The 16286-nt window shown below is 34.6% G+C and overlaps 1 protein-coding gene across 1 annotated transcript in view; it reads right to left on the reverse strand.

The window, feature by feature from the left end:
• Positions 1–16286, reverse strand: part of SI (sucrase-isomaltase) — a 114655-nt gene that overhangs the window by 44018 nt on the left and 54351 nt on the right. The window contains exons 22-27 of the mRNA XM_036756320.1: positions 13827–13876; positions 10999–11169; positions 10162–10317; positions 8143–8349; positions 5009–5163; positions 1463–1631 (exon numbers count right to left, since the gene is read on the reverse strand). Of these exons, the coding sequence (XP_036612215.1) occupies positions 1463–1631; positions 5009–5163; positions 8143–8349; positions 10162–10317; positions 10999–11169; positions 13827–13876 (908 nt within the window). The remainder of the gene's footprint in view (positions 1–1462; positions 1632–5008; positions 5164–8142; positions 8350–10161; positions 10318–10998; positions 11170–13826; positions 13877–16286) is intronic.

The raw sequence follows: 16286 nt of genomic DNA on the forward strand, positions 1-16286 counted from the left end.
GGGCAACATACTGAGAGAGGGAGATAGGGAGAGATACAATGGGGTGGATTATCTCACGTAAAGGTGGCAAGAGGAAGCAGTTCTATGGGAGGAGGGGAGAGGGCAGGTGAGGGGGGAATGAGTGAACCTTGCTCTCATCAGATTTGGCCTGAGGGGGAATACCATACATACTCAGTTGGGTATCTTACCCCACAGGAAAGAAGAGGGAGGAAGATAAAAAAAAATAAAAGGGGGGGGATGATGGAGTGGAGGGCAGATGGGGGTGGAGGTAATCAAAACAAACACTTTGGAAGGGGGACAGGGTCAAGGGAGAAAATTCAATAAAGCGGGATGGGTTGAAAAGGAGCAAAATGTAGTTAGCCTTTCACAACATGAGTATTGTGGAAGGGTTATACATAATGATACATGTGTGGCCTAGGTTGAATTGCTCGACTTCTTAGGGAGGGTGGGTAGGAAGGGAAGAAGGGAGAGAATTTGGAACTCAAAGTTTTAAAATCAGATGTTCAAAAAAAAAGTTTTTGCATGCAACTAAAAAATAAGATACACAGGCAATGGGGCATAGAAATTTATCTTGCCCTACAAGAAAGGAAGGGAAAAGGGGATGAGAGGGGAAGGGAGTGATAGAGGGGAGGGCTGACTGGGGAACAGGGCAACCAGAATATAAGCCATCTTGGAGTGGGGGGAAGGTAGAAATGGGGAGAAAATTTGTAATTCAAACTGTTGTGAAAATCAATGCTGAAAACCAAATATGTTAAATAAATAAATTTAAATTAAATTAAAAATAAAATAAAATAAAATAAAATAAAATAAAATGGGCTAAATTTCTTCAGGCCTCAGGTTAGACTAAAAACAGAGTGATGAAGTTTGATTGCCACAAGTCACATGACAAACAGGAGAGTGTGTCCAGCAGCAATCCTACATTTTTCCACAGGCAGCTGGAAATCCTTTGGAGGCCTGAGAGCCAGTATATTGTGTGGGTCTGTTCTAAAGTGATTGCTAAAAAATGTCCTTTCTTCTTTTACTTAAAACTAAATCTCCTCTTTTCTCTAATCTCAATTACATGAAATATAGGCCTAGACAATGCAGGTATTATTCAGAAGCTTGCCATTGATTCATGGTAGGGCCAAAGGCAAATTCTGAATTATGCAAACTGGAAATACCCATACCCACTCATAGAGACATAAATACATGTGTATATATGCATATGTATGTGTTCATATGTACATATGCACACATACATGTTTGTGTGTATTAAAATTCCCTACTCTGGAATTCTGAGGTATAATAGTTTTGAAAAATACTTCAAGTGTATCAGAAGAAAGTGATTATATCCTGGTTAGATTCACTTGAGCAGCAGCGATTGTTGTAAATGCACCACTTCCATTAAGAAGTAGCCATAACTTGTAGAGTGTTCAGTTGGGAGGCCCTCTGTGGGACTAGAAGGAAGAACCAAGTCACTTACACCTGGCGGCTGGTCTCTGGTGAACATTCCCCAAGTATGCCAGTTCAGATCTCGCTTAAATGCAGTATGTTCAACTTCCCCAAATCCATAGATGAATTCTGATGGCAGGCGAGTTGATATCTGAATGAACTGGTCATGATAAACAAACCCAGGCACCTGAGAATCCCAACTAAATGATAACAACAAAAGTCAGATTCTTAGTATAAATATTCTTAGTAATAAATACACTCCCCCCAAAGCCCATCAAGCATAGTAACTCCAAATCAACATTATGATTACCATATTAATATGATTTTATATAAAATGTACTTTGCATACTTATATAGTCAATTCTCCCTATACCTAATTATAGCATAGGACCTTACATATATGTGCACTAGGCTCTACAAAGGTAGGGACAAATTGAAAAAAAAAACCAGTCTCTCCAAATATCTGCTTTTGGGGGGAACTTTGGAAGATAATTTAATCTTTATGACATTGTTTGAACTAAAATCAGATTCCAATTAGAAATTATTCTTCTAATATAATTATCTAGATCAGGTAAAGTGAGGATTAAATAACAAAGTATCCAAAGTACTTTTAAATATAAAATAGAATTGATATGATGACTCAGGATATAAAAAAAATAGATATTCTTAAAATTAAATGATGGCTTAATGGAAGCTTAATTGCATCTCCACTAAAGACCTGCTCTGATATCTCATAGAATTCTCCATCTAGAAGGGGCCTCAGAGACCAGCCAGATCAAACCCCATCATTTTACACATGAGGTAAATGAAGAGGTGGAGGGACTTTCCCAAGGTCACAAAGGCAGCAAACGTTAGAGGCAGGAATTGAACCCAGGTGCTTTGACTTCCAGGGCAATGCTCTTTCCATCTTTCACAAAGATGACTGTACTCCTTGAAGCTCATCCATCTATCTATCCATGCAACCATCCATTCATCTATCTGTCTAGCCAGCCTGTCAGTCATACTGGCTAGGAATTGGAACATTTCAGTTCAAAACAGTCAGTTGAAGTCAGTCAACGTACTAAAATGTCAAAAGCTATCGCAGCATTTGCCAAGATGGGAAAGTTTTGAGTTCAGGCCTTTAGGTTTCTTTGAGGGACAGCTTGTTAATTTTGGAGATGATGATCAGAGGTGGGCCAAGAATTAAAAAGATTTTGGTCATAGCAGCTCTTGACCATCTAGTAAGTGGTAAATGCTCTACATCGGTGAGGAAAGAATCCATGCTGATGAGATTGGAAATTTTTGAAATCTTGGAATAGGATGCATTTAATAATAGCAAGAGTTTTATACATTGCTTTAAGATCTGCAAAGTGCTTTACAAATGGCAACTCATTTGATCCTCACAACCCTGAGAGAAAAGTGCTATTATTATCCCCATTTTATGAATGAAGAAACTGAGGCAGACCATGATTAAATGATGTGCTTAGGATCAAACACCTAGTAAGTGTTTGAGCCTGGATTTGAACTTAGATCTTCCTGACTCCAGATCCAGACTATTATCACTATATCAGTATTGTCAAATTCAAATAGAAATTGGAGGCACGAATCCACACTTAAGGACCCCTGAGGACTACATATTGACTTACTTTTAAAATGTGATTCTGTCTATATTTTATTGTATTTGTATTGTTAAGTATTTCCCAATTACATTTTAATCTGGTTCAAGCTTGACCCAAAAGTATTGCAAGCCATGTATTCAAAACTTTTGTATTACCCTACCTAGCTCCAGTACTTAAAATGCTCTGAACAATGTGGCACAGTAGACTGTGAGCCAGCCTTGGAGTCAGGACGATTTGTGTTCAAATATTGTCTTTTATACTCACTGGCTGAGAGACTTTAGGCAAGTCATCTTACCTTTCAGTGGCCCAGGCAATTTTCTGACTACAGCTTAAAAGTAAAAGGCAGCTAGGTGGAACAGTGGTTAGATTTCTGGGTCTGGGGTCAGGAAGACATGAACTAAAATCTGACCTTAGACACTTACTAGCTGTGTGACACTGGCAAGCCACTTAACCTTGTTTGCCTCAGTTTCCTCATTTGTAAAAGGAGCTAGAGAAGGAAATGGCAAACCACTCTAGTATCTTTGCAAAGAAAACCTCAAATGGGGTCACAAGAGTCAGATAGGACTGAAACAACTGAACAAAACAACAATAGAGACATTTTCGGATGAGGAATCCCCCACATCTAAGAAATCAGCTCTAGACCTTCTCCATTACCACTATGATTTTTTAAGGCAACTATTATTGGCTCATGTCCCCAGACCCTAAAGGAAAGAGTGATAAAAGGAAATGAGGGCCTATTGACTGGACCCTTGTCGAAATGATAGTACAGTCCACATCTTTCTGAGAGGTTCTTTTTGTTTTCATACCAACCTGTTTCTGGAGAAAATCAGAATATAGCATAAATCATCCTTTAGGATGTGACTAAAAGCATTTGCCTTAAAAAACGTTTATGATTATTTCTGTTAGGATACACAATATTAATAACACAATATATTTATATATACATACATATACGTGCATGTAAATATGTTTACGTGTGTGTGTATGTACACACAAATGGTAATCTTATTTCCTCCCTGTACAAATGATCGTTTTGTTTAATGGAAAAGACTATTGACTCTGGATGCAGAGGTCTTTATGTGAACCCTGGCTCTGCCAGCCTCTACCTGCATAACTTTAGGAAAGCTGCCTAACCTGCACAGCCTTCTGATTTCTCATTTTTAAAATCAGAGAGTTGGACAAGATGACCTCTGAGGTATTTTCCTATTCTATACATATTGCACTCTGAAAATAAGAATCCTTTTAATGTTTCTTGTTCTGACACAGGGATACAGTTTTGCTCTCTGTCTTAGGTTTTGGTTGCTCTTCATCACTGGCATTTAATCACTGTATATCAGCTCCAATTTCAACAGATCTATCAGCATCCTTAATCCGGGAGGTTTAAAATAATCTAAATTCTAATGGCTGATAGGCCCAGAAATAATCCCTCTGGATATGTGTCTAATCTTTTGGTTCTCAACTTGATTAGTAGGCAGAAGCTGACATTTTGCAAGGAAATCAATGTCACCAAAAATGTGAATGAAAATCTAAGCAACTGTATTAGAAGATTTCCTAAAGTCTGTTCATCGTTCCCCCAAAAGAAGTGAGCCAACTAAAATATAGCATTCACTACAGGATTGTACGCTCATAATAATGGCTGACATTCTACACCGCACTTAAAAATTTATGCAAAATATTTATTACACAACTATTTATACAATCTCATTTGAGCTTCACTTACCCTGAAAAGCAAGGAATATAAATATTTATTACACCCATTTTATAGATGAGAAAACTGAAGCTCGGAGAAATTGTTACTTGCCCAAGATCATTTAGTCGAGTAATTGACAGAAGTGGATTTGAACTCAAATCTCCATTATTTCAAGGCAGGTATACCATTCACTGTAGAATGCTGCTAATTTAGCTCATTGTGGTCTATTTTGTGCACTTACCCAAGCTATAATTTAAATGTCACTCACTTCAAATACCCAATCACTTACATGACTACTCCTGTGCTCCTTCGACGAATCTGGATACCAAATGGCCTGTCTTTAATTTCAACATCATACAGCCGTTCTTCATAAGTGCTTGTAGGATTACTAGGAATGTTTAGCGGTACTGGAACTTCATATCTCGTTCTGTCAGCATCATAAATCTATGTGTCAACAGAGATGGGCATGGACAAGATTTATTTCTTTTTAAATGTATCACTGTTATTCCATTCACACACTATGAAATCATTTACATAATGATGAAAGCAAGGACAGAGGAACAGGTCTTAGAATCATTCTGGCCGATATGCATCCCCAATCTTTCTTTGCCAAATAGAGAAGAAAAAAATTGCTACATGTTATTTATTATATATGACAGACATGATTCTGTATCCACAGAGAGAGAATAATTTAGTGGCACAGGAAAGCTTCTATTTTGGATGTATGTGAGAAAAGCCTAAGTTACTGAAATGTCCATTTTTTAAATAAATAAAGTTTTGCTGTTTCAATAAAATGCAGGATGCCCCCCCAAATTAGTAAGATTTTAAGCTTATTGGGCAAGATGTTGGGGACACCCTATGTAAACAAATGAATTACCTGCTGAATTATTGAGCAGCTTTACTTTAATAAATAGATAAAGCATTATTTGTGAGTTCTGTGAAAATGAACCTTGACTTTTTGTTTATAATATCAACTGGCACCATCTATGATAAGAGAATTGGCTCCACACAGCCAACCTTCAACCCAGACCCAATTTAAATTTTAGTATCCAAGTATCCAACATAGTAGAATACAGATTGAGTTGATTACTGTTCCATAGTAATTAATTGAAAAACTCTCAGTTATATTGAATGGCCATAGCGAGTTATTAATCCAAAGATACTGGCTGGTAATTGGTCAGAGTGACAATTGCTTGAAAAAAGCTTCCATACACAGGTACCTCATCCATATAACTTGAATGTGAGAATAATAAAAGCAATAGCTAGCATTTACATAGAGCTATAAGATTTGCAAAGCTCCTTAAGAGTTACCTCTTGATCCTCACAAAAACCCTGACCTTTAAGATAAGTGCTGCTATTATCCCCATTTTACAGACGGGGACATGGAGGCACAGAGGGGTTAATTGATTTGCCCAAGGTCACACAACTAATAAGTGTCTGAAGCAGAATTTGGACTTGGGTCTTTCTACTTCCAAGCCACAACAACAATAGAGAATATATGTGTGTATGTATATGTGTGTACGTATATGTGTACATGTGTGTGTATGTCACACCTACTATGTTCCAGGTGCTACATTAAATGCTTTACAAACATTACCTCATTTGAGCCTCACAACAACTCTGGGAGGTAAGTGTTATCATTATCCCCATTTTACGGTTGAGGAAACTGAGGCAAACAGAAATTAAGTGATTTGCCCAGGATCAGACACTATAAATGTCTAAGGTCACATCTGAACTCAGCTCATCCACACTCCAGGCCAAGGACTCTACGACCTGTAGTCATTGTACATAAGGAAAAGCAAAGAGAAGAAAAGCTTCCTTTTGAACCCAAAAACACTTGTAGCATTGCTGCTCATTGGCATAATGGTATTCCAGAAATCTTTCATGGAAATATACAATTTTAGAGCATGAAACAGCCTGAGACTTTACCTAGGTCAAACCACTCAATTCATAAATGAAGCTATTGAACCCCAGGAAGGTCATGGAGTCATTATGTATATTGTTTTCTTGGGTCAGCTTAATTCAGTTCACATCAGTTCATCTCATCTGTCTATGCTTTCCAGAGTGGTTTTACTAAGTCACAACTCCATTAACAATGCATTAATGTGCCTATCTTTCCACATCTTCCCCAACATTGAGAATTCCTTTTTTTTTTCATCTTTGTCATTTTTCTAGGTGTGAGGAAAAACCTCAAGCTATTTTTTATTTGCATTTCTCCTCTTATTAGTGATTTGGTAATTCTTTCATGAGATTACGAATAGTTTGAAATTCTTCTTTTGAGAATTCTTTGTTCATATTCTTTGACTACTTATCTTTCGGGGAGTGGCTTGAATATGTCTGTTAGTTGTCTATCAGAGGTTTCAAACTCACTGTCTAGCAACTTTGGTCAGAAAAACAACCAGAACTAGATTAAAATATAATTGGCAAATTCTTTTTTTTTTTGCAAATTCTTAGTGAAAGTAATGAAATGCACTTTAATAATGTTAATTTGTGGCTTTTAGAGTCAATATGCCACCTGCAGGGTCTACTTTTATTTGAATTTGACTTCCCTAGTTATCCAAGAAATTTAACACATTTTTCTTATCATTTGACTACTTTCCTTCTTATCTTAGACATATTAATTTTGTTTGTGTAAAATCTTTTCAATTTCATGTAATTATAATTATGTATTTTAATTTTTGTAGTTACGTATATTTCCTGTTTGGTTAAGAATATATCTTCTACTCACAGCTGTGATTGTTACATGATTTATTTCTCTTCTATTGTTGTTAGAATCTTTAATATTCAGGTCAGGTATCCATTCTGTAGTATGGAATATGATATAACATGTTGGTATAAGCCTAATTTCTGTCAGGCTGTATTCTAGCTTTTCAAGCAGTTTTTATCAAATGGATAAAAGTGGATCACTAATTAAATTTTTTTTCAAAGTAGAATCTATGCCCTTGTGAGGCAGTAGGTTCTTTTTCTTTGGAGAGCTCTGATCAAAGAAAGGATGCCCACTTCAATGGGACTGACTGGATGTCCATCGAGTTTTCTTCCAAATTTGAGATTCTGTGATTCTGGGTAATACCTGCTGATTGTATTGTTTAATTGTGCAGAATAAAGAGGATTTAGTCAAAATTATAAGCCACATTTACTGAGTACCTAACTTGGTATTAATTAAAATAAAAAAACAATTTATATTCAAAGAAAAAAATACAAGTCTTAAGAGCTAATCAAAAGAAGCAAAAATGTAAAGCTAGCATAGGGGGGAGAAAAACCTTTACAGGTTGGTTTCTGAGATGGATCAGACAGGTTTTTTTTGTTGTTTGTTTTTGTTTTTTTAATACAGGTAGCTGAAAAGACTTGGTAACTTAAAATCAGTTAAGAGGGAATGGGGAGAGGGACCTTTATTCATGGTATTCATATTTATGTAGATCATACCTTAAACTGAAGCATTTCATTTTTGTGATATTTCACCTCCAGTCGAAGATTGGAAATAGGATTAGGATACGGTAAGGAGCGTACTTTGCTGGAAATCAATTGGAGATCAGTTGTGATGCCTGTTGAAGTATATGCTATTGAATTGACTTCATAAGAAGTATCATCACTAGGAAAATAGCACTGAGGTGCTGAAGTTCCTTCGGTATCCTGAAAAGTAATAAAATGACATACAATTAGATCTGATGAGATTTTTTAAATAATAATAATACCATAGTTATGTCTGTTCACTTAATTAGATACTTAATTCTTAAGTTCACAGTTATCCAATCTTTAACACTTATTGACCACAAACTTGGACATGGCTCTGAGTTATAGTGTATATGTTCATAGGTCTAGAGCAAGAGGTGATTTTTAGAGACCCTCATGTTCATTCTCCTCATCTTAAAGTAGATGAAACTGATGCCTAAGGAAGTTAATTGGCTGATGCCAAGTAATGCCGGGAGTAAGCATCACGGGTAGGAATTGAACTTTTGCTGACTGTGGCCAATGTAATTTCCACTATTCCAAGCAACTTACCATAAAGAATTCCTTACCTGTGGGCATTGATACTTTTTAAAACTGCATGTAAAGCCTAAGATCTGATTAATATTTTGGCTGCCATTATACAATGTTGATGCATTTTGATATTGCAATTCATTAAAATCCTGTCTCTTCCACTTACTATCTATATGATCTTAAGAACGTTCATGGTCCTCTCCAGGTCTCATTTCCTCGCATGTAAAATGAGAGCATTGGACAATGTAATTGCTAACATCCTGCTGGCTTTAAAAATCCTTAGGTGGTTTACACAATAACTATTGTTTATCTATATTTCCTCTACCTTGCACTGGTGAAATTTTGTCCATTTATTTGTGAGCTTTCTTGCTTATTTATTTATTCATTAATTCATTCATCTATCTACTTATTCATTCCTTCCTTCCTTCATTCATCCATTCATTTAATATTTTGCTCATTTATAACCCAAGGCTAACATATTACATTTGGAAGGCAATAAAATGTAATGGAAAGAAAGTTTGGTGAAATCAGGAGAGATCTCAATTTGACTCCTTATATAATTGCTATGTGATCCTAGTCAAGTCACTAAACTTCTTGTTGCTTCAATTTCCTTCACTTTAGAATGAAAGAATATGTCAATGTGAAACATTAAACAACATGTCAAACACATAGGTATTTAAATGCCTGTATGAAATTTTACCTTACTTGATTTGGTCTATATTCTAACCTTTTTTTGATCCCAACTTTGTCTTCCAGCATGTTAGTTATTTCTCCAAGTTTTGAGCAATCAGCAAATAAAATAAACTCTAAATACACTAATGAAAAGTTGCTAGACAATATTAACAAGGGGCTTTGCATAAATGAGGGAATTAATCACAAATACTCTTTCATATACAAGCCTATGAGTAAACCATTATCATTGGTCTAGGGTCATTTAGTGCACCCCACCCCACCCTCATTTAACGTATAAGAAAACTTCAGTTTCAAACTAGAAAAGATAAGTGACTGTTCAAGGTTTTATATAGTAAAATTTTTCAGAGGCAAGATTTGAACCCAGATCCTCTCTTTCCAAAGACAGTGCTCTTTCTATGCCACTTCTGTGTTGAAAGTATCCTGTACTTCCCAAATATCCCAACTTAGGAGACAGTGGAGTCCTTACTCATGAGATGAGTCCTGGGGGTTACCAAACAATACCTCTTATAATTAAGATTAAACACACTTGCCTCCAAATCAGTACCTAATTTCAAATCCCAATTCTCTAGATGCCTTCTTAGATAAACATCATCATATTTTATAGTTTCCATAATTAATATTATTTCAGTTAAAGGATGTTTTTTTTAAAGTACCAACTATGTTTCAGCCACTGTGCTTGGCCCTAGTCATAAATAAAATCAAATTTGTAAATTTCTTTAAAATCTCAATGTTCGAGTCACTACATAAAACATAAAACAACACAATTGTTACCGAATTCCACAAACAGCCCCGGCTTTCGCAAGTTTCTATGTTTGCACTACCAGCATCTGGATAACAACCAAATCTTTCTTCTGTAGGGAAGGATGAAGTCCATTTTACTCTGTAAGACTGGCCGAGGGAAAGCTGGAGTCCTGTAATTTGAAGAACCTTTAAAAGCAAAAAAGATAATTTAGTATCTGCACCTGATCACTTAGAACTCTTTTAATCTGAGTCTGTCACTTTCTTTCCCTCCCTGGTTTTTGATCATTTAAGTGTCTTTCCTCTATCTTTCTGAAATTCCTTGTCATCCCATCTTTTTTTTAATGATATTGACTTGCCATCTTTATTATCAAGCAAAACAAGGTCCTGTTTTAAAAGTATGTTTTTTTACAAGAAAAATATCCAAGGTATAATAGGTAATAATTAAGAGGAATGATGAACCAGGTTGTACATATGGTACATATGTAATATGGTTTAGAGATCTGTCTCTAAGTGACCAGTAAACCAGGAATGGTAATCAGTGAGGGAAAAGGAAAAATTCCAGTCTCTCTCCAAGTAGACAGGAATCAAAAGAGGAGATGAAGGGTCATATCAGGAGAATGGGCCCACTTTGGAGAAACTAATTACCATTGTACTTTTAAGAGCTAGATACTCTAGCCAGGGAGTTCAACATCTGTTAGAACCAGATTTTAAATATTTAATCAACAAGAATTCAACAAAATAAAATTGTGTAGCCCAATGAGTGAAACATTTTTAAAAGCTGTTCAGAGTTTATAAATGATAACATTGAACCACAAGCTCTTACCCTATAGTAGATGAAAAATCTACTTGTCCTAATATCATATTTACCTTGTTTGAAGAATCATGATTCCACATAAGATTAGATGATAACTCATTGTCATTTTGATCAGTCACTATGATGCTTGTAGCATCGTACTCAAATCCAAGAATTTTAATTTCCTCAAAAGCTAATGAGCTGAATGAGTCTGATGGATGTACAACAATAATATCTAATATATCCTAAAAGAAAAACAAATCATTGGTTAAATTATATTTCAATTATATCTGAAATTTTTATAGCTCTTTAAGGTTAAAAATTAATCAAGTCAACATATTAAGTTCTTACAATATTCCAGAAAATGTGCTAGGAGCTGGGGACATAAATTATGGATACTATACACACACACATACACATACACACTATATATACTTACACACATATACAGATACGTATACATATATATGTAAAATTTATTATATATTATATAATGCATTTTATATTTTGAATTTTACATATACATGTGTACATATATATGTGTGTGTATGTATGTCTCCAGAAGCTTATATTCTAATCAAGGAGACAAATGCATATATGAATGCAAATAAAAACAAAGAGAAGAAGTACAAGCAATCCCAAAGCCATTAAAGGCAAGAAAGTTTTGGGAATGGGAATTAGTGCTAGCAGTTAGAGGATCAGGAAAGAGTTCACATAGAAGGTGGTGCCTGAGCACATCTCTGCACTTTCAAAATTGGCTGTCTCCCACGCCTGTGATATACTCTCTCCTTACTTCCCCCTCATACAGCCTCCCTCTTATTTGTTTTTCAATTATAAACCTTTTACTTTTCCCCCTCCCACTTCCTCCTGCCAGTGGGGGAAAAAAATAAAAAAATAAAACCATTGTAACAAATATCGTCAAAGTCAAACATTCCCTTCTTGGTCACGTCCAAAAGCATATCTCATTTTGGACATTTAATCCAACACCTCTCTGTCAAGAAGCAGGTAGCATTTTTCATAATTGGTTCCCTGGAATCTTTAAATTTTTTTTCAATATAATTAATGTTTACAATTTTGTTGTTATTATTATATAAACTGTTCTCCTGGTTCTGCATAATTCACTGCATCAATTTATACATCTCAGATTTCTCTGAAACTCTTGTTTTCCTCATTTCTCGCAGCAGAATAACATTTATATTTGTATACCATAACTTATCTAGCATTCCCAATTTCCTTAATTTCCAGCTCTTTACCATTAAGAGCTGCTATAAATAAAATGCGTATATACATATTCATATATATGTATGTCTGTATATATATATACATATATGTGTATATGTATATGTGTCTATATTCACAATACATAAAACCTTGCTGTCTTTCTTTGAAATATTCGAGTATAGGCCTAGTAGTTATACTACTGGTTCAAAGTCCATGGGCTAGTAATTTGTTAGGCAGAATTCTAAATTGCTTTCTAAAATTAAAATCACACTTTCAAGATCCAAAAATTGTGCACCAATGCATCTGTTTTCCTGCAAACCTTCCAACATTTGTCAGTTTTCTCTTTTTTTAGTCAAATTTGCTAACCATGGGAGTGCGTGATAGAACCAGAGAACCACTCTCATTTTCATTTGTTTGATTGTTAGTGATTCAAAGTATTTTCGCATATGGCTACAAATAGCCTCTTCCATTGAGACTTGCTATTCATATGCTTTGACAATTGTCAATTAAGTACCCCCTCTTTTTTTCTAAGAAACTACTTCATCCTCTGTATGAAGCCTTTCCTGTTGCCTAACTGCCAGTTCACTCTCTCAAATTACCTTACATTTAACACTGTTGTACATATTTGTATGTATTCCCTTTCCATTTATGTTGTAAATACTTAAATGTGTATTTTTGTCTCTCCCATCATAACATAAGAGAGTTTTGAATAAGAATTATTCCATTCTTTGTATTTTTATTCCCAGTACCCAGCAAATCTCTTTTTAAAATCTCTTAATAAATATTTGTTGATAGATTGAATGAAGAGAGAGATTCCTTTAGATTAAGGGCAGGAGGGAGTGGACTTCAGGCATGGAAGATGACCAATATGAAGGCATAGAGAAGAGAAATGGAGTGTTGTGTATGAAGAACAGAGAGAAGGGCAGACTGTCTGCATCACAGAATGAATAGGCGAGGAATGGGGGGAGTAGAAGGGATTAACATGATTGAAAGCTCCACTGAGAAGTTTATGGTTGATCTAGAGAAAACAGGGAGCTACTGGTGTTGTTGATTAGGGGAGTGGCACCATCATATTTATGCCAAAGCAAAATGACTGCAGTATATAGGTTTATTGTGTATTTAAAGTGGATATATAAAGTTATATATATATATATATATATATATATATATATATATATACACACACATATATATGTCTGTGTATGCATGTGTATTATATGTATATTATATTGATAAAGACAATGTTCTCTTTTGAATATGCTTAGTATGAGATGTTGATATGACATCAAATTTGAAATGTCCAATTGCCAGTTGGTTATATGGACCTGAGAGGCAGTCATGACAAACATAATAATCCTCACTATATAGCTATGGAAACTGAGTCAAGGAGTCAAGGGTCAAGGAGATTGTGATTTACCCATAGTCATACAGCTACTAACTCCTTAATTTGAAACCAAGCTTCTTCTCGCTCCAACATATCATGCTGCCTCTGCACTTGTTTGATTGTGCCATTAGTTAAAATAGGGATTTTCCTGGACCCTTAGTTTATTACATGTATGTAAAGTTTGAAAGATAATCATACAATAATTTAAAATAACACAAATAACTCAAAACTCTAAGCACTATGCTTAATGGAGGAAAGAAAATGGCATCCATCATGTCTCCAAGGAAGAATACTCACAAAAGCAACTGAAAAGTTGTAGAAGATGTAGTTTCCTGTTTCTATGGAATCTGAAATTGATTTTTAAAAAAAGCATCAACATATTGAATTAATCTTGAACAAATCAGAATCCTACAAAATATCCTGCTAAATATAGATTATTTGATCACTAATACCTATGAAATATATATATGAAGAAAATTTAAAGGAACTTTTAAAAGAAAGTATTACTATAATGAATGGATTTTTTCATGTTAAATTATATCTTTCATTGATTCTAAAATATATATGCAGCTAAGTGGTGCAGTGGATAGAGACCCAAGCCTGGAGTCAGGAAGAAATGAGTTCATACTAGCTGTGTGACCCTGGGCAAGTCACTTAATCCCGTTTGTGTCACTTTTCAACTAACAAGTGATATTGATTGAATTTATGATTCCTTAAATAGCATAAGTATGCTAAGATCTGAGAAGAAAATGCTTAATTCCTATGGTTTTTTTTAATTATTTATAATAAAGCCTGGTAAAACTTATGTTTGTTTCTAAATTATTTCTCTTTAGTACATATAAGACATTCTCCCAAAGACTATTTCCTGGATTTAGTTTAAGGTCTTTTTTTGCAATTTAATATTTATTTTTGTATTTAGTAAGGGTAAATTTAAAAATCATAAAGCATAGAATAATGCATACACAATATATTCGTACATGTGTGTATCTTCAAATAATAAAGAAACAAAAACCACTGAGGTATAGTGCTTTGGAATGCAGCCAAAAACTGCTTGAGATTAAATAACATTGAAATATGACACAAATTAAATTTAGTGCAATAGGGGCACCTAGGTGGCACAATGAATAAAGTACCAGCCCTGGAGTCAGGAGGACCCGAGTTCAAATCTGAACTCAGACACTTGAAATACTTACTAGCTGTGTGACCTTGGGCAAGTTACTTAACCCCAATTACCCTGTCTTCCCCCCTCCAAAACAAAACAAAACAATTTAGTGCAATAGATCTACATGTGTGGGGTGGGTGGGGGGGCAAATTGCTTTGTGACCAATGCAAGTTTGGGCTACTGGATTCTATACTACAACATTTATACAAATTGGATATTAAAGTAATTGTAGCCTGATAATAAATTAAGGACTTGATTATAACCAGAAAGATTTTATTAATTCTAATTTAGAAAAAAAAAATTTAAATTTTTGAAGTTGATTTGTTTCTCCACTTTCTGCCAATAAATACTTGGTTATTATAGATTTTGCAGTTGTGGAATTATAAAAAAAAATAGTTAAATCATTACATCTATAATCACAATTCTGTTTCATTTTGTCAGGTCATAGATTTATTTTATTTTAAAAACAAATTAAAATATGGTAGATGTTATACACTATATAGAACCTAATATTTAGGATATCACTATTTAAAATCTTAAATATCTAAAATGCAATCATCACTCCTCTGAATTTAATAAAGGCTATCTACAAAAGACTAACTCTGATGAGTTAGTCCATCAACATCTGTATCTTGGTCATATGCTGCTTATATGCAAAGTTGTAGACCAAAACTCAAGGTAGGGAAAGCATACCAAGGCAAGATCTCATTGAGGAAATCTCACAATAATGTGAATGACCTTAACCTTTCCAGTGTCATAAAATTATATCTCTCTAGCATCAATATTTTCTTGACAATACCAATGAATCTTGAGACCTCACAGTCTTGAAAGAATCAATATTACTAGTAACCCAAAGGAATGTGGCACTTGAGTATTTAGAACGAACACTGAATTTAGTATCAGAGGAGGAAAGTTTAAATTTTCCCATACTATTTACCACCTCTACAATTTTAGGCCGGTCATTTTGACCTCAGTTACCTCATAGGGTAAAATGAATTAGTTCAACTACATATTCTCTGGAGACCCTTCCATCTTTAAACCTATGATGCTATGACTTCGTGAATGTTTTTAACCAAAGAAAAACTCTGGGGTAAGGAAAAGATGCCACTTAATCTTTGGCAATACCAATTCATCTTTTTTTCCCCTAAATGTTTGAGTATTACATAGACAGTTTACTTATAAAACTGACAGGTAAGAGAAGTAAACAAGTATGATAATTAACCCCATAAGACAACCTTTTCCAAATATGTCACAAATGTAAGAAGATGCCAGTCATGTGCTTTACTTTTTTATAATATCATAGACTGGCTCATGCTGGATATCTTGAATGAGTTCTTTCAAGAACATTCTACTGCCCAATGGTGATTCTTTCTGATAAAGATTCTTAATGTCTAGAATCAAAGTTTCCTGAAAATCTGGCGCCTATTATTACTTCAATTAGTTCTTTTTCCTTCACTCATTTCTTTTCCCTTTCTCTCTGTACCTAACAAAAACAGTTTAAAAGTGTACCATAGGTTCTTCCAGTAACCTCTTCTTAGAATTAATTAATTTTAATGAGCATAATATAAATCCATTTTTAAAATTTTGTTTTAAAT

This window comes from Trichosurus vulpecula, chromosome 4 (genome assembly GCF_011100635.1).
Source record: "Trichosurus vulpecula isolate mTriVul1 chromosome 4, mTriVul1.pri, whole genome shotgun sequence".
NCBI lineage: Eukaryota > Metazoa > Chordata > Mammalia > Diprotodontia > Phalangeridae > Trichosurus > Trichosurus vulpecula.